This window comes from Choloepus didactylus, chromosome 9 (assembly GCF_015220235.1).
Source record: "Choloepus didactylus isolate mChoDid1 chromosome 9, mChoDid1.pri, whole genome shotgun sequence".
Taxonomy (NCBI): Eukaryota; Metazoa; Chordata; class Mammalia; order Pilosa; family Megalonychidae; genus Choloepus; species Choloepus didactylus.
Window position 1 is genome coordinate 91,195,705 of NC_051315.1, and position 19,290 is coordinate 91,214,994.

At 39.2% G+C, this 19,290-nt stretch overlaps 1 protein-coding gene across 8 annotated transcripts in view; it reads right to left on the reverse strand.

Annotated features, from left to right (window-relative positions):
- The window catches only part of FTCDNL1 (formiminotransferase cyclodeaminase N-terminal like), a 158,307-nt gene that overhangs the window by 119,730 nt on the left and 19,287 nt on the right, over nt 1-19,290 (reverse strand). For 6 of the 8 annotated variants that reach the window (XR_005218767.1, XR_005218764.1, XR_005218765.1 and 3 more), the window contains 3 exons: nt 9,220-9,383; nt 4,156-4,341; nt 2,968-3,120 (listed from right to left, as the gene is read on the reverse strand). Coding sequence is in view for 1 of the 8 variants with exons in the window: in XM_037849291.1 (XP_037705219.1) it covers nt 9,289-9,383 (95 nt within the window). In the remaining 7 variants the exon portion in view is untranslated. The remainder of the gene's footprint in view (nt 1-2,967; nt 3,121-4,155; nt 4,342-9,219; nt 9,384-19,290) is intronic. The other 2 variants (XR_005218770.1, XR_005218766.1) reach the window with 2 other exon arrangements.

Here is a 19,290-nt window from a genome sequence, read left to right on the forward strand (position 1 = left end):
TGTTTCAACTGTAAGTTACATTCTTAGCTACACACTGAGACTTGCATTTTCCATCATCCCAACTAAACTTACTGGCAAACTCAAGAAAATAATGAAAGCAGGTTCATTAAAAGAAGATTCATTCTAAAAATGCAAATTCGTTTTCAACAACAAGATAAAATTTTGTTGTGGAGGAAATTGGATCTTTCAATGTCAAAAAAAAGCACCTGATGCTGCACTTATTTGCAGGGGGAGATAAGTAACCAAGGTTGGCTCTCAGCAACCCATTTAAAAAACTAAACACAAGTCCCCTATTCCAGGATGAACCCTTTACCTTTTATCTATGATTCCTAAGGCAAACAATTTTCCCTGCATTTTTAAACAATAATGTAAACATGCAGACCGTTCATATCACATATCAGACAGCAGTGTTTAAATTATCACATAAATGTTTAGGGTTTAAAAATATATGTAGAGTATTTATTTATAGATCTAAAAGTATCAACTATTACTGATCTGTCCTCACTTATGTTCCCCACGAGCTGGCCAACTACAAACTTTTAAAAGGAATTTGGCTTAAAAGATTTTGTGTGTTTGGCACTGACTGAGGGTGTTAATCATTTCTGAGCTCACTTTTTTTTCTCTTCTGTTTATAATATTCTTAGAGAACTTCAAAACACAAACCTGTTCCCTTATAGTTTCTGTTTTCTTTTGGGTAACTGTGTAAATTAATTTGTCACTGGAAAGCTGACCATGAGTGTTAAGTTGATAGCACCAATCATTTCTATTTAATTTTTTTAGGAAACAAAATAAACATAGCAACAATGTGTTGAGGTTTTACTGTTCTGATGGGAGGAGTGGAAAAATATGCTGAGAAACACTGACATAACCAAAAAAAGTTAGAAAAATATATAAAGCTATTAAATTAGAAAATAAGAGAAGAAATTCACATTGTTGGGAACCAAATTTGTGGGGAAATTAGGTGAGTAATGTTTCTACCCTAATGACAGATTCTACTCCAATAGAAACTACTTCAAAATTCTATTTCAACAGATACTAGTTCAAAAAATGAAAGCATTTTACTTCTTTCTAAATACATGTGTTTTTTTAAGGGAGAACATGTGCAATTAACCTAAGATCTCAGCTGATCATATGTCTTAAATTTTAATTACAATCTGGTTTGCAGAATATTAGGAACTAATCATTTACCCACATCCCTTTTTGACTCCCTCCTGTAAACATTTTATTTTTCTGCTATTAGCACCAGCGTTGAACATGTTCAGTGAGGGGCCACTCTGACATCACGGTGACAACACTTGGCCTAACCTTGGCAACTCCAGTGATTTTCATGTTTCTTGGACAAACTGAGGTTTCCACCACTTGTCAGGAGATACTAGTGGGAAAGACATATGGGACTGTGCTACTTTTTCCTTCTTATCCTGTAAAATATATTCTGAATCTTTCATCAAATCTACTTTACATTCAAATCCAGCTTTTATAAAATTTAGCGCAGACAGGCCTTAATAATTATCTTTCAAGGAAGACGGAAAATAACTATATGACTGATTTAGAGAAATTATGAAAATAAGTCAGAAGCTCTGAGAACTTCAAAACATTTTTCTTATATAAGCTATACAGAAAATATGTGCATATATATTTTACAATATTGAGATCATACTGTTCGTACTACTTATATTCTTTGGTCTTGACACTGGGTATTCCCTCTGCCTAAAACTCTTCCTCACTCTCCACAAGCTAATGGCCTCACTGCTTCAAGTCTCTGCTCCAACGTTGCCTTTGCAATGAGGCCCACTTCAGATTATCCTATTTAAAATCACAGCGTACCTCCACCCCAGAACTCTTGATGCCTCTGGTTCTGTTCAAGTTTTCCTTTTTTCCGTAGCAGTTATCACTTTCTGATGTACCATATAATTCATTTATTAATTAAGCTTTTTATTGTCTGATCTCCTCACAAGAATACAAGTTCAGTGAGGGTATATACATTCTATTTTGTCCACTGATGCTAGTGCCTGGCACGTAGCAGGTGCTTATTAAACACTCATTGCATTAAGTAATTGGTTACAAATTCTCTCTACATTATATTGTGCTTTCCATGTCTCTAAAAATTCTTCCATGCTTATTCAGTAATTCAGTGAAAGACTAGGGTATGCCATAGTTTTGTCATTCCCCAATACTGAACATTTACATTGTTTCCAGTGCTTGCCATTGTAAATAGCTTTGATAAACATACTTGTACATATGCCTTTTATTTCTTTAGGATTTATCACTGGAACTAGATTCTTGGAAAGGCAGTTATATATGTTTTCAGAGTTCTTGTTATGTATCACGAACTCGTTTCTAAAACACTTATGCCAATTTACACTACCATTAACAGTATGAATCCTCCTAACTACATCTTCACCAGTATTAAGCACCATCTGTAAATATATTTGTACCAATTTTGTGGGCTTACAGTTTTAACTTAGGAGTTTCAGATTTTGATGACATGCTCCAGGTTAATCACAGATCTCCATATGGAGTAAAAACAGAGAAGAAACTAGAAATCCCCATGGGTTGTCCATTCCAAATCTAACAACATAAAATAAGCATTGATGGCATAGAAAAAATGATTATCTTGGCCACCAGCAATCCTAAGTTGAGACTGGGAAGTAGTGTTCACTCTGTTCGTTCTTAGGAGACTAACTACGATTAGTGATGATAACTTTTTGTATCAGGTTAAAGTTCTTCCCAAATACTGATCCATTCATTCTCACAGCAATGTAAAAGAAAGAATTAAGTTATTCAAGTATTTCCTTAACCTAATACTTAAACCAGTTCTTCTGTATTCTAATACAGTATACCTGCTTCTAATTTCTGTACATGTGACACTGAACTGACTCAGTTTGTGGTATAATCCCTTCAGACTTTAGCAAGGCCCAAATTAGAAACCAGGAAATAGATTTCTTAAAATTTAGTCATAAAACTTACACTTCTCCATTTGTGAGACAAATCATGAGAAAATATGTGAGGTTCAAATTGGCAGGGACCATCAGTTTCTTCCTTTTTTCCATAACTAAATACTGAAACACATTTATAATAACTTTTTTTTAAATTTGAATTTCAGTTCAATAAATCTTCTCTCTATAGGTAAGAAAATGACCATTTAGTGCTATGTTCAGTACTTTACAGACATTATTTTAACTTCACAACCTTATGAGGGAGATACTGTTATTCTGTCCATTTTATATAGATGGGAATTGAGGCTTAAAGAGATTAAGGAGCTCTCCAAGGTCACACAGCCAGTAAACAGCAAGGGCTGGGTTTGAACTTAGAGTCAAAGCCTTGCCTTCTTTACTGCACTGATCTACCTGATTATAGATGATATCGTTCATTTAAGAGCAGAATTCTGCACCAGGAGTTAGTAACCAAAGGCAATTATGTAAATGATTCTGAAGCTTTGGCAGAGCAGTGCTATGAGGGAATGTGTTTCTTATGCCTGCTACTTCTTGCCTTTTCCTACGGTAAGCCCTTTTCCTAAGGTAAGCCCAGAAAGCATGAGGTTCTGAAGTAGCAGAAGCCTGGGTTGGTGAGAGCTAGGGGAGAGGAGAAGCCACCCATTCCCCTATATTTGTTCTCTTTGTTCTAGAAGCCCATTGTCTAGAAAATCTTTCCCCCAGGGTGCCTCAAGAACTGATTTCCAGCTATTAGCAACTTGGCCATAACGGATGGTCAAATTCTTGAAATATTCTCCTATCAGCTAAAAGGTAGCTGCTACCCAAGTCCCAACACCCCAAGTGTCCTCACTAAATCCAAGTACACATCTGCCGCCCCCCACCATCCAGCCACAAAAAGTTTAACACCTGGACCAGCAGGCAGTTCCAGGATCCTGTTCCTGTGCCAGGAGCTGCATGCCTTCTTGTCATCAGTGGTCATGCTATATGGATTGTCATATATTTAAATATCACTCCTGGGGGTCCTCATCAAATATCTGGCAATGGCTTCTAGCATAGCTGGTCAGCTTAAGAGGGCCTGGGTAAGAGTAAGAGCCAAAAGGAGAACCTCCCCAAATTCAACAAGGAGCCACAACTGTGCATTACCAGGAAGCAAAGGGGATCCCAGGATTCTATAATCAAATGTAAAAACAAAACAAAGCAGAACAAAAACTATATTCAGAACCTGTTAAACCACCTCTTCGGGCAGGTGCAGCCCCTAAGCCTGGTTTAAGAACGCTGAAATCCCTCCTGGTGAACCAGCCTAGTTGTTTCCTTCTCTGGACAAGACTGTGCCTCTCAGGCAGGTCGGCTTTGCCAAAGAGAAACGCGCTGCAGCCAGGAACATGCTGGACCGGGCTCTCAGCAATGCCTATGCATAGAGGGAAATGTTAACAAAATTAAATTTAAAATAAGATCTGCTTGAAAAAAAACAAAACATGTAATTTTATACAAATTTTAAAAATCAAAGTTAGGGCAAAATTTATTTCCCTTGAAGTTAGTCCCATAATTCAAGTCTATCTTTATATAAGGAGGCTAGAATTTCCAACCCCTTACAAATCTAACGTCACAAACAAAATTCATCACTAAGATGAATGAAATTGGTGCTTTCAAGTTCTGAGCAATTTTCTAACAGCCCCAACTTGTATATAATGTTAAAACATATAAAAATTTAAAAGGGCCCATATGGTAAACATAAGCTCCAGTGCTATAGAAAGTTTAATTTTAATTAAAATTAATTAAAATTAAAAATTTCATTCTTCAGTTACACTGGCAACATTTCATGGGCTCAATAACCATGCATGACTAGTGGCCTCCACAATAGGCAGTGCAATAAGGAGTAGTTCCACAATCACGGGAAGTTCTCTTGGACAGGGCTAGGCCAGATGTTCGGTAAGGAAATCCACTTTTTAAACATAGTTAGAGATTACTCTGAATGGCAGAACACTTTTTCATCATCTTCCTCCATTATGTGTGTCTGGATTCTCTGTATCTGACCTTATCTTCTCAAGGTCTGTTGATACTTACCACTAATTATGTTCCTGTTTTCTCTAGATAACTGTTTCAGACAACCTCTACTTGGGTCTATAGCATCTTTTCATGGGGCTAATTACAGACTCCTGTAAGCAAGGATAGACAGAGCATAAATCTGTCTGTCTGATATAAAATGCAGGTACTCATGGAATTTTTGGTACCATCCTGGGACACCAGGGGGGCCTTTTTTATTTGATGGTATATCATGGTACATCAGAGGCCAACAAGGGACCTCTGGCCTGGATAAGTGTAGGAAACCTCCCTAAATGTAATGTTAGGGTTTGTTATTTGTGTGTTGGCTTTTATTGTGGGCTGCCTTGTTGATGGGAAGGGTGAATTGTGGAGGACACCAAAAAGAGATTTTGTACTATTGGGGAGTATCAAGTCTTTGGAGAATGTTCCTTCTCTGAGTCAGAGAGAGATTTGAGTATTAGAAGCCCATGATGTTGTGGACACCATGAAGCCAATGAAATCTCCTAAATTTATTCAAGCCCCAAATGATTTGTGCTTCTTTATTTTTTATTTTTTTATTTTTGAATTCCAATGGTTTACATTTACTTACTTTGTAAAACTGTTTGGTTTTATAGTTGTGTGTGACAGCAAAAGCAAAAAGCACTTCTTAAAATCCAGTTTCATGTTCATACATACTTAAGTGATGTGATAAAAATGATTCAAGTTAACCCATTTGGGGAGTGGGGGAGAAGGGTCCATGAAAAGTCTTTTCTTTAAAAGGAGTTAGTATACTCTCACATTTGAGAAATGATGTCCCTGACGAAAAGCCATTCCAATACAGTGTAATAAATAACTGGTTTGACAGACAGGTATGAAGCTCACTGGAAATACACAGCAAGAGGCCCAAAACCCAGGTTGGGATCAGAGAATGCTTTCATGAGAAAGGGATGTTTAAACCAAGCGAGCCAGGTAAGGAAAGGTCTGGGCTGTGGCTGGTTGTTTAGAGCCAAAGGAGGAGGCGTGAAGGCCCCAGGGTCAAGGTCTAGGAGGAGTTGATTGGTGAGGCTGGTAAGCTCCTAAAGAGTATAGACTCTATCCTGAGGACAGTGGGGTCCACAGTATGTGACATTATCAGATTTGTACTTTTGTGTTCAAGACAATGGGTTGAAGGAACAGTGGCAAGGAGACCACTGAAGAGTCCATCTAGGTAAACCTGGCTCTCAGGCTCCAGGAGTTTTGCCTGTGCTGTTTTACATCCTGTAGGTTCAAGCTAACCTCCTCTGGGCAGCCTTTTGAGGTTGCCTAGCACTGAGCCAGGTGCAGTGGGAGTCCTCAGGCAGCATATCTATGGAATGTCAGGCACTGCTTAGGGCCTGCAGCACTGACAGGCTGGTCTGTCCAGAAAGGCTCAGCTTCTCTTGCTCTGAGGGGTAGGCCTTGTAACGGTGCAGGTACAGCCAGTCCCGGAGGATCTTCACAGATTCCTTGGGCAGGTTCCCTCTCCGCTTCCTCTTGCCCACCAGGAAGAGGAGGCCTTCGTCCTCGCCTAGATCACTGTCCGACATTGTGGAGGAGTCTAGTGGCTAGGATGGGTCTCGGGCAAGCTTTTCCTAGCGTCTTTCCGGCCCACGCGGCCTTGGGCTCTGTCCGGGGTGCCCTGGCGGGGGTCGGGGGGCACCGGCGGAGTGTGCCGAGGACCCGCCGGGCCTGACATGCCGCCTGACAGCTCGGGGCGATTTGTGCTTCTTTAATATGAGTCTAAGATAAGAAAAGGCTATAGCTCCTAGGGGGTGGGGGGTGGGGGATGGATGGAGTCCAGGGACACGTACATTAAACTGAGCTTTAGGAAGTATTGAATAATGTTTATACAGTTCCCTAAATTCTTCCCTCAAGTCTGTAATGGCAGGCATGAAGGAGGGAAAAGAAAGGAGAGAACGTTCAGGAGACTTAAGAAATGTTAAGGCATCTTAACACCTGACAGCTCTCCAAATTTTTCTGGGCACCTTTAACTGCTACAACCATAACTAAGAGTGACTCTCATTTTGGCTTCAGTAAGAACTTAAAGCACAAACCATGATGTCTAAATCCCTCTCCTATTAAACACTGTGACATTCTTTCTGGCTCTGCCCAGCTGACCTATCCAGGCCAACACCTTCATTTGGAGCTATAGTTTAGAGTACTGTATATGTTTATAAAGCCCAGAATGCCTTTAAGGGAGGGTTCTCAGAGCCTGGTTCCTAAAAAGCAAAGAAGTGGGAGATATTTGCAGCAGCAACCCTTAGCTGTCAACATCTGGGGGTTCAATGACAGGCATGCCTTTTGGTTTAGTGGAAACAGCCTTTGCTTTGGAGGCCAGAAGGTGTAGGTGTAAATACCATTTCCCTCCTGAACAGCTATTGGTGTCTTGAACAATTCACTTGACATCTCTAAATCTCAACTTTGCTATCTATGAAATGGAAAAGTGGGGGGGGGGGGCTTCCTCTGAAGCACCAACTCTTACCCAGAAATTTAGCAATCAAAAGAAAAAAATTAAGCATTTATCCTGCCTTTCCTGTATAAACAGTGTTTCAAGGTAGTCAGATAGCCTGAACTGATAAGGGATTTTTTTAATAGAAAAAAAAAATCATCTAGTAAATGTAAAAGTAATGATAGAATTAGAATATCATCATTTTGCAGCCCCTAAGAAAATAACTTTCAGCAAAGAACCTGATCAAGGGATGAAACCCTCATGAAAAGTTGACTGGGAACATTACAATGGCGGACAAGGGCAATTAATCTTTGTATTACCAAAAACAAGATAAATTGTGGCCTCCTGATATGATGCAGTATGAAGCACACAACCCACCTTTGAAAAATTCTTGCCAAAAAGGTTGAACCTCAAACCAATCAAGTCTCTAGAGCTAACACAGTTTACAGGAAATATGGAGGATAAAGATACAAATTAAACGACACCCCAAGGTAGCAAAGGGACAAACCCCGAATGTGGGAATGCTACAGGACAACTGACTCCATGTCTGCAACAAGTCAATTCAATAACAGGGAAAAAAAGGGGTGGGGTGGGGAACAGGTCTATATCAAAAGAGACTTGGAGATACAGCCATTTGTAAATCCAGATTCAAACAAATCAACCACACAAAGGCATTTGCTGGATTATATACTGATCTTCAGATGGTACCAAAGAATTACCACTTCATTAGGTGTGATAATGGTATTACAGTTATGTAAGAAAATTTAGACATGTATACTAAGCATATACTGCTGAAATAATGTAATGTTTGGAATTTGCTTTAAAATATTTTAAAATACTTTCATAGTAAAGACCAAGAAAAAAAGGAGTGAAGAGGAGAGAAGAGGGAAATAAAGGAAAGTGAAGAAAAAAGAAAAAGGAAACTACCCCATAGAATGGATATTGAGATTAAGATGAGATAAACTAGGAAAAGCATCTGGCACAGTGCCTGGTACAGGGACGTTACTCAGTAAATGTTAATCCCTTCCCCTTTGCAATCCTATACCACTATTAACTTCCTGGACTGGTGATGTTCCTGCTTATTTTATTTGTGATATAAATTGTATGTTCAAAAGAGGTATTTTAAATTTCTCATTTGATTTTCACAGTTAACCTAAGTAAAAGTCACCCCTGTAACTTCAAATGTCCACATCATGCAAATCAAGTAGGCCTCTTAAAGAATATTAAAAATTCTGAATACTTCAAGTTCAAGCTTATGGTAAACTAAATCTTACCATTTTTTCAGTAAGTGGTACCATTAATTAAAGCAACAATTCTGTGCACATTTTCTGTAGTTAATGATAACTACAACCCTTTTAGCTGTCTGTATTATTTCCCTCTACAGAGGAGTCAAACCTTTCTAAAGCAGGAACTTTTAGCATTTTCAATGCTTCATTTTTGAATGTGGTCTCCCTTCACTGAAATTCATTTCTTCCTCTTTTGTGTTAATATAGTATTTTGTGTTAATATAGTATTTTACAATTTTTATTGGATATAGCATCAAACCTCACCTGCTTATATTATATAATGATGGACTTTTGTTTCCCTTTCTGGGTTTCATACTCTCTGAAGGCAGTGCCTTGTGGTTACTCAATAATGTTTATTAAAATGAATGACTTAATTTGGTTTATAAACACTTTCCAGATATTGGACACTCTGCAAACCTGGAATATCAATATCCATTCCAAACCTACAAATGGCAGAAAGGGGTCATTATGCTAATAAAATAATAACTGGGTTCAACTCAAGCAAAAGTACCTTGTATCCCTATGGAGAAACTATTGGATCCATTGTGCCACAACTGTCTTCATGTTTCATGAGCTGTCCTCAGAACAGTGATCCCATTGCAGCTGTCAAAGCCATATGTACCTGTGGGAGACCACAGCCACAGGTATCGCAGACGACGCAAACCTCTGAATCACCTTGTTCGGAAAGAGAAAGATGCCATCACACAGTCTGAAACAGGCAGAACTGAACTCCACAACTCTGAACTGTTCTTTGTTAAAAGACCAATTTTTGTGAGTTTGTCTTCCATTTTTGACAAGTTTTTCCCACTGCTATTATTAGAGATTCTGATCTTTCCATTTTCTCTAATCATATTCTGAAAAGGCTGATTTTTAGCGACTTTTTAAATTCTGATTTACTCAAATGATTTTTAGCCATTTCTATACACAAATATATTCAGTACTTTTGGTATTTAGACGTGTTCTACAATGAGTTTGGCTGTTCCTCTCTGCAAAAGGAGGATCAATGCAATGAGATGTTTCTCTGTGCAATGGGAAGTTTAAGCTTCGTATTCTTAACACAAATGTTTTTCTTGAGTATATTACAGACATAACTGTAATGTGGCTGAAATGTGTATTTTATTGCGAATATACAATAATAAAAGTAATATGTGCAGACAGTATTTAAGAATTTGCTTAATTAAATGCATATGCCTACCCTATCCTAACACATTCTTCCTATCTACAGTGCTACTTAATATCATCCTCCTCTCTTCTGTTTTTGTCTCTTTCAGGAGCAACTGAGGACTACTGGTATGAATGGAGCTGAAATCTAACTATTATAACAGAACTGCATTTCAGCAGCTCAAAGAACATGACTGATAAACTCAGTTTTGTTGCATTTTCAATACCAGCCAAAATGCACAACTAGGAAAAAAATTTTAAGTCTGTCGTTACCTTTCCTCTAGGAAAAGATTAATTCTTTTTCCTCTGACCTGCTGTATGAATGTGTGGTTTATTACTATTTTTTAAACCAGAACTCTAATGATACTCAAAAACAAGTATCAAATCTTTTCCTTACCACATAGCAATCAAAAAGAATGTTTTTCCACCCCTATCACCTCACACTCAAAGGGAAGGAAAAGAGGGAAAAAAACCCACAAAATCTAAAAATTAAACTGGGTGCTAGACATGAAATCTTACAAATATTCTCTAGTTTTAGTATAGCTTTCTTAATATAGCCAAGTTTTTTGTTTAGTTGATTTTTTATTTATGTATTTTTTAAATGAGAAGGGGAAAAAAGATTCTCTACCAGAAGCCATAGAAAACTCTCAGATGGTAAAACAGATAGCCCTGAAAGTTTTTGCCTAAATCCATACACATACCTAAAATAAAACTGGCCCATCTCACTACAGTACTTTCGAAAAGAACGACATTTGAAAATACAGCACAGCAGTGTGATACTGCACTGCCTCTAATTAAGTGCAGACTAGGAAAAATTATTCTTAGTGTAGTCTATTGAAGGGTGGTGGTAGAAATTTCTCTCTTTGCAATCCAAAATTATTTTAAAGATAAAGCATTTCTTTTCCAATATCTTCATTAAACAGAGCTGTTAAGAATTGTCTCCCAACCATCCCCAAAGAGTACAAAGCTAACTAGTATTCGCCCCATATGGTCGGCTTTGAAGTGTGAAGCTGTGACCATCCCACTAGACTCTTACACCACCATCAAAGCCATCTCATTACGCCCAGCACTGTGAGTTAAAGCACGGGGCCGTAACCGCTCCAACACAAACACTGCATTAACAAAGCAACCGCAATATTCCTCCCCCACAAGGCTAGAACTTGAAGAAATTTTTACCATATGTACATATGCACGAGATACAAAAATTTATTGCGCTAGAACATCATTGAGAAGTACATTAAACATGCTGACTAGAACTGGATGTTATTCTAAGGGACTGGAAAAAAATAAAATGCAGCTGATCTTTATGATGAAAGAACAGAGACATTAAGCTGAAAAACTAGATCAAGAGCAATTCTAAATTGCATTTCCACTGACACATTCTGTTGCCTGTTCTTTCTTCAGGTAGCAGAAAACAATTTAACGGGAAAACAAAACCCTATTGCGTATCATTGGATGCTACTGTTTACTCTGTCATGTTTTACTTCTAAAGGACAATAAACTTACAAATAATGATAAGCTGATAACAACATCTATGATTCAAAATAAACAGGCCTTGCTATGAAAAAGTAATTTCACTTGTATCTGAGTTGTCAATTTATCATTGGCATGACAGTAAAAAATAAAATGTGAAGGAAAAAAAACTTATCTATTATGGAAATGAGGTTAGGATAAGAACTTTTGAATTACTTTCAATGTAAAAATTAATCTGTAAAATTTTTCTTGCCAATGTTTATACCTACTAACTCCATTCCTTTGTATTTACTCTACAGAAACTCTTGTATTTGTGTACATGGAAGACATTTGAGGATGTTCATTCCTATATTACTTGCAGTAGGAAAAATGAGAAACAATATGAATGTCCACAAATGGGGGAATAAATAAAATGTGATATATTCATACTATGATAACTATACAGCAGTTGAAAGGAATGAGCTAGAACTATACAAATGTCATGGACAGATTTCCAGGATATTTTGCTGAGTGAAAAAGTTATAGTATGATAGCACTTATATTACAAGTACATACAAGTAACACTATTGGTTTTATGGTATACACATATAAATATATAAGGTAAAAGCATGGGGAAAATTCTGGATTGGGAGATACAACATTTATACCATAAACTGGCAGGGGTGGGTCAGGAAACCAGGAATGGAGGTAGTGATCAGAGGTAAACTTTAGCTGTAATGCTTGAAGTTGTGAAAAAGAGAATTAATAAAATGTTCTAGGCAAGTCTAACAAACAGTTGTGAGAAATCCTCTGTTCTGCTGCTGTCTTGATAGAAAACTATAAGCAAGTTTCTTAATGTTTCTAGATCTGTTTCCCAGCTACAGAATGAAAAAATTGGACTTCTCCTTTATTTTCATTATAGACATAAAATGATGTGCCCCCAACTCTTAAAATAACATATACTTTCATATATATATATATATATATATATATATATATGCCGGTTTGAATATACTGTGTCCCCCAAAGGCCATTATCTTTGATGTAATCTTGTGTGGGCAGATGTTATCAGTGTTGATTAGATTGTAGTTCTTTGAGTGTTTCTTTGGAATGTGCCCCACCCAGTTCTGGGTGATGACTCGAATTGGATAATTTCCATGGAGGTGTTGCTCCGCCCATTCAGGGTGGGTCTAAGTTGATCAGTGGAGCCATGTAAATGAGCTGACATAACAGAGGGAACTCAGTGCAGCTGTGAGTGACATTTTGAAGAGGAGCTACAGTCAAGAGGGACGCTTTGAAGAACACACAGGAGCTACAGATGAGAGACAGTTTGAAGACAGCCACTGAAAGCAGACTCTTGCTCTGGAGAAGCTGAGAGAGGACAAATATCCCAAGTGCAACTAAGAGTGACATTTTTGAGGAACTGCAGCCTAGAGAGGAACATCCGGGGAGAAAGCCATTTTGAAACCAGAACTTTGGAGCAGACGCCGGCCACATGCCTTCCCAGATAACAGAGGTTTTCTGGACACCATCGGCCATCCCCCAGTGAAGGTACCCGATTGCTGATGTGTTACCTTGGACACTTTATGGCCTTAAGACTGTAATTGTGTAACCAAATAAACCCCCTTTTTATAAAAGCCAATCCATCTCTGGTGTTTTGCATTCTGGCAGCATTAGCAAACTAGAACAATATATATACACATACATGTATATACACATACACACACATACATACATATCTCTATATCAAGAATCTTGTTATTCTCTTGTATATACCATACACTTTTTTTTTTTCATTTTTATTGAGATTGTTCAGATACCATACAATTATCCAAACATCCAAAGTGTACAATCACTTGCCCCTGGGTACCCTCATACAGCTGTGCATCCATCACCACACTTAATTTTTGTTCAATTTTTAGAAACTTTTCATTACTCCAGACAAGAAATAAAGTGGAAGATGAAAAAAGAAAAAAAGAAAAGGAAACTCTAAACCTCCCCTATCCCTAACCAACCCCCCTCAATTGTTGACTCCTAGTATTGATATAGTACATTTGTTACTGTTTATGAAAAAATGTTGAAATACTACTAATTGTAGTATATAGTTTGTAATAGGTATATAGTTCTTCCCTATATGCCCCTCTATTATTAACTTCTAATTGTATTGTCATACATTTGTTCTGGTTCATGAAGTGCTTTCTAGTATTTGTATAGTTGATCATGGACATTGCCCACCATAGGATTCAGTTTTATACATTTCCATCTTTTGACCTCCAACTTTCCTTCTGGTGACATATATGACTCGGAGCTTCCCCTTTCCACCTCATTCACACACCATTCGGCGCTGTTAGTTATTCTCACATCTTGCTACCAACACCCCTGTTCATTTCCAAACATTTAAGTTCATCCTAATTGAACATTCTGCTCATACTAAGCAAGAGCATCTACATTTCTTCCACAAGGCAGGAGGGAGAGTCAAAGAAGGTAGAGAGGAAAAAGAAAGAGGAAACAAAAAAAAATGACAGCTAGGAAGCAGCAAAAGGAAAAATAACCTTAAATCAAAGTAGAATAAAGAATCAGACAATACCACCAATGTCAAGTGTCTAACATGCCTCCCCTATCCCCCCCTCTTATCTGCATTCACCTTGGTATATCACCTTTGTTACATTAAAGGAAACATAATACAATGATTCTATTATTTACAGTCTCTAGTTTATGCTGATTGCATCCCTCCCCCAATGCCTCCCCACTTTTAACACCTTGCAAGGTTGACATTTGCTTGTTCTCCCTCGTAAAAGAACATATTTGTACATTTTACCACAATTGTTGAATACTCTAGATTTCACCAAGTTACACAGTCCCAGTCGTTATCTTTCTTCCTTTCTTGTGGTGTCTCACATGCTCCCCATCTTTCTCTCTCAACCGTATTCATAGTTACCTTTGTTCAGTGTACTTACATTGTTGTGCTACCATCTCCCAAAATTGTGTTCCAAACCACACATTCCTGTCTTCTATCACCCTGTAGTGCTCTCTTTAGTATTTCCTGTAGGACAGGTGTCTTGTTCACAAAGTCTCTCATTGTCTGTTTGTCAGAAAATATTTTGAGCTCTCCCTCATATTTGAAGGACAGCTTTGCTGGATACAGGATTCTTGGTTGGTGGTTTTTCTCTTTCAGTATCTTAAATATATCACACCACTTCCTTCTTGCCTCCATGGTTTCTGCTGAGAGATCCGCACATAGTCTTATTAAGCTTCCTTTGTATGTAATGGATTGCTTTTCTCTTGCTGCTTTCAGGATTCTCTCTTTGTCTTTGACATTTGATAATCTGATTATTAAGTGTCTTGGTGTAGGCCTATTCATATCTCTTCTGCTTGGAGCACGCTGCGCTTCTTGGATCTGTAATTTTATGTCTTTCATAAGAGATGGGAAATTTTCATTGATTATTTCCTCTATTATTGCTTCTGCCCCCTTTCCCTTCTCTTCTCCTTCTGGGACACAAATGATACATACATTATTGTACTTTCTTTCATCCTTGAGTTCCTGGAGACATTGCTCATATTTTTTCTCTTTTCTCCATCTGCTCCTTTGCATGTAGACTTTCAGGTGTTTTGTTCTCCAGTTCCTGGGTGTTTTCTTCTGCCTCTTGAGATCTGCTGTTGTATGTTTCCATTGTGTCTTTCATCTCTTGTGCTGTGCCTTTCATTTCCATAGATTCTACTAGTAGGTTTTTCGAACTTTTGATTTCTGCCGTATACATGTCCAGTGCTTCCTTTACAGCTTCTTATCTCTTTTGCAATATCTTCTCTAAACTTTTTGAATTGATTTAGCATTAGTTGTTTAAATTCCTGTATCTCAGTTGAAGGGTACGTTTGTTCCTTTGACTGGGCCATGACTTTGTTTTTCTTAGTGTAGGTTGTAATTTTCTGTTGTCTAGGCATGGTTTCCTTGGTTATTCAAATCAGGTTTTCCCAGACCAGAACAGGCTCAGGTCCCAGAGGGAAGAAATATTCAGTATCTGGTTTCCCTGCGGGTGTGTCTTAGAAAATTGCTCCACCCTTTGATGCCTCGGGTCACTGTGCTTTTCTGCCCAGCAGGTGACGCCTGTTAGCCTATAATTCTTGACTGGTGTGAGGAGGTATGGCCGTGTTCCCCCAGGCTCTGGGGTCTGGTTCTGAATGCAAAGGGCCCCACCCCTTTCCTCCTAGAGAAGACAGACCCCTCAGGTGGAGGTCATTAGCATTTCAATGGTCTCTCTCTCTGCTTGTGCTGTCTCCACCCTTCCCAGAGTCACAGCCCCAGAAACTGAAAATGACTGGGGCTTTCTCCACTGAGCCAAAAAAGAAACAGATAGTCCCCTTCAGACCCAGTCCAAGGGAACCCTCCGGCTCTCCCAGGTCAGTCGTCACCCAAAGCCTCTGTCTGTTTTTGGGGGCTGCGTACCTGTAGTGAGCAGTTCACACTCGCTACTTAAAACCCCAGTTGGAGCTCAGCTGAGCTGTATTTGCTTGCTGGGAGAGAGCTTCTTGCTGGCACCACGCAGCTCCGCAGCTCGGGCTATGGGGGAGGGGGTCTCCCGACTTGGTTCCACAGGTTTTACTTACAGATTTTATGCTGTGTTCTCGGGAATTCCTCCCAATTCAGGTTGGTGTATGATGAATGGATGGTCTCGTTTGTCCCCCCGCAGTTATTCTGGATTATTTACTAGTTGTTTCTGGTTTTTTGTAGTTGTTCCAGGGGGACTACTTAGCTTCCACTCCTCTGTATGCCGCCATCTTGCCCGAGTCTATACCATATACTTTTATACATGCACACACACATACACACACACACACACACACACACACAAGAAGCTTATTCCAGAAGCTTATTCCTTTGTAGGGCATATGCTAATATATTCACCATTTAGTGTGGCCATGACATAATTGATTCAAAGAAATACACTTTCCTGAGTGACCCTAACTTTTTTTTTTTCACATTTTTTTTATTTTGAAATAAATTCAAAGTTATAGGAACAGTTGCAAAAACAATGCTAACCCCATACACAGAATTCCATCATACCCTGACCCCCTCCCCAATAGCCCAATCCACCAACTTTAACATGCTGTCACATTGCTATTTCTTTCCCTCCCTCCCTCCCTCCCTATCATCCATCATCTATTGCTCTCTCTTCTGAACATATGAGAGCTAGCTGCACACATCCTTGAACATACACTATAATTCACATATACAGTTCCCATGAACAAGAACATTCTTTCATGCAATCCCATTAAGTGCAGCTAAGAAGTACAAGAGATTCAACAATGATACAAAGCTTACACTCTGTATTTTCTTTTCCTTATGTCTCAACTGTGTCCCTTTGAGCCTCCTGTCCTCCATCCTCCAATCCCATCCAAGTTCATCCTTGGCATTCAATTGTCATCTGTTTAGACTTTTTTTTTTTTTTTCAGTTGTGGAAACATATATACAGCCTAAATCTTCCCATTCCACCCCCTCCCTAGCCTTCCATTAGTGGGATTAGTCACATTTAGAATGTTGCAATGCTCTTTCCCACCATCCATTACTAGAAATTTCCCTTCACCTCAAACAGCAACCCTACACTCATTTCTTAACTCCCCATTGCCCCTTCCCCCATTTCTCTTTACCCATATTCTAGTTTTCATCTCTACGGTTATATTCTCTGGTAATTTCTTTGTGTTTACTGTGGGGCTTAAAATTAACCTCTGAAATCCATAACAATCTTGTTTTTCTTTGATACCACCTTCACTTCAATAGGACACATAAACTATGTTCCTATACTCCTCCATTCCCTCACCTTTATACAGTTGTCTAAAATTACATATTTTACATTGAGTTCAAAACCACTGATTTGTCATTAGAGTTTGTGTATTTTATATCATGTAGGAAGTAAATAGTGGAGTTACAGTTCAAAAATTATTGACTTCTATTTGTATTCCGTTGTGGTTGGAGAATGTGCTTTGAGTATATTTAAAAAAATTTTTTTTTTTTTTTTAATTTCTTGAGGCTTGTTTTATGTCCCAGCTTATGGTCCCTTCTGGAGAAAGATCCATGATCACTAGAGAAAATGAGTGTCCTGGTGATTTGGGGTGTAAGGTACTATATATGTTTGTTAAAATTCTCTATATCTCTTTCTCCTTTCTTTGTTTCTCTGTTGGTAGGGCTCCCTTTAGTATCTGAAGTAGGGCAGGTCTTTTATTGGCAAACTCTCTCAGCAGTGTTTTTGTCTGTGCAAAATTTAAGCTCTCCCTCAAATTTGAAGGAGAGTTTTGCTGGATAAAGTATTCTTGGCTGGAAATTTTTCTCTCTCAGAATTTTAAATATGTCATGCCACTCGCTATGGTGGCCGCTGAGTAGTCACAACGTAGTCTTATGTTGTTTCCCTTGTATGTGGTGAATTGCTTTTCTCTTGTTGCTTTCAAAACTTGCTCCTTCTCTTCAGTATTTGAGAGTCTGATCAGAATATGCCTCGGAGTGGGTTTATTTGGATTTATTCTATTTGGAGTTCGCTGGGCATTTATGCTTTGTGTATTTATATTGTGTAGAAGGTTGGGAAAGTTTTCCCCCACAATTTCTTTGAATACTCTTTCTAGACCTTTACCCTTCTTTTCCCCTTCTGGGACACCAATGAGTCTTAAGTTTGGACGTTTTGTTTTATCTATTGTATCCCTGAGATCCATTACGATTTTTCCAATTATTTTCTCCATTCTTTCTTTTGTTCTTTCATTTTCTGTTCTGTGGACTTCCAGGACACTGAGATGTTGTTCAGCTTCCTCTAATCTTGTATTGTGACTATCCAGAGTCTTTTTAATTTGGCCAACAGTTTCTTTTATTTCCATAATATCTTCTATTTTTTTTTATTTACTCTTGCAATGTCTTCTTTATGCTCTTCTAGGGTCTTCTTTATGTCACTTATATCCTGGGCCATGGTCTTCTTGATGTCCTTTAAATCCTCTGCCATGTTTTCATTCCTCGATCATAGTTCTTTGATTAATTGTGCCAGGTACTGTGTCTCTTCTGATATCTTGATTTGTGTGTTTGGAGTTGGATTCTCCGTATCATCTGGTTTTATCATATGCATTAAGATTTTCTGTTGTTTTTGGCCTCTTGGCATTTGCTTTGCTTGATAGGGTTCTTTCAAGTTGTAAAAAAAGATACCAATCTAATTTTTCAGAAACACAGTTTGGTGGCATACACTTTCTCTAACCAGCAGATGGCGTCTGTGAGTCACCTATACCCCTCAAGTCAGTTCTCAACCTGGTCTCCACGGTGTGTGGGGAAATGATTCTTGTGGGGTTCAGTTGGTGAACTCAGTTTGGGTGTGTTGCTGGAGCCATCCGCCCTGAATGTGGGGCGTGTGTCTGGGTGGCCAGGGAGGAAGGGCAGCTTTAATATTCAAATCCCCCAGGTTCCCGGAGATTCAAGTCCACCCCAAGAGTCTAAGCCTTCATTTCAGTTCAGCCCCAGACCCTCTCTCTCGCTGTCCCACAAACCACCGGACTTGGTGTAGTGTTCCTGGGTTCTCCAAGCAGGTCTCCTCGCTCAGCTGTGATCCTCCAGGACCTCTGCCAAGGGAATGCCTGCTGCGTCACCAGTGCACGCCATCCCTCAAGGGAAGCCCTGGGCCGCCAGGCCGTGCAGGGGCGCTCTCAGCCTGAGGCAAAGATGGCCGAACGGGGTGTCTCCACACCCCCCTCCTCGCACAGTTCCTCCTTCCCAGCCCCGGGACAACTGGCGGGGCTCTGGGCTGTGGGCACGGCCCCGGGCAGGAGTTTATCCAGCCCTCTGGGGAGTCAGCTGCTAGCCGTGGGGTTTCTTTCTGTTTCTGGCTCTCCCCTCCATTCCCCCGGCCCCAAGGGTATCTGCAGCGGGCTATCCTCCAGGCCAGATACCGAGAGGCCAGCCCAGTCCCCTCTTGCTGTGTTTTACTGCGTGGTTCCCACTATCGCAACT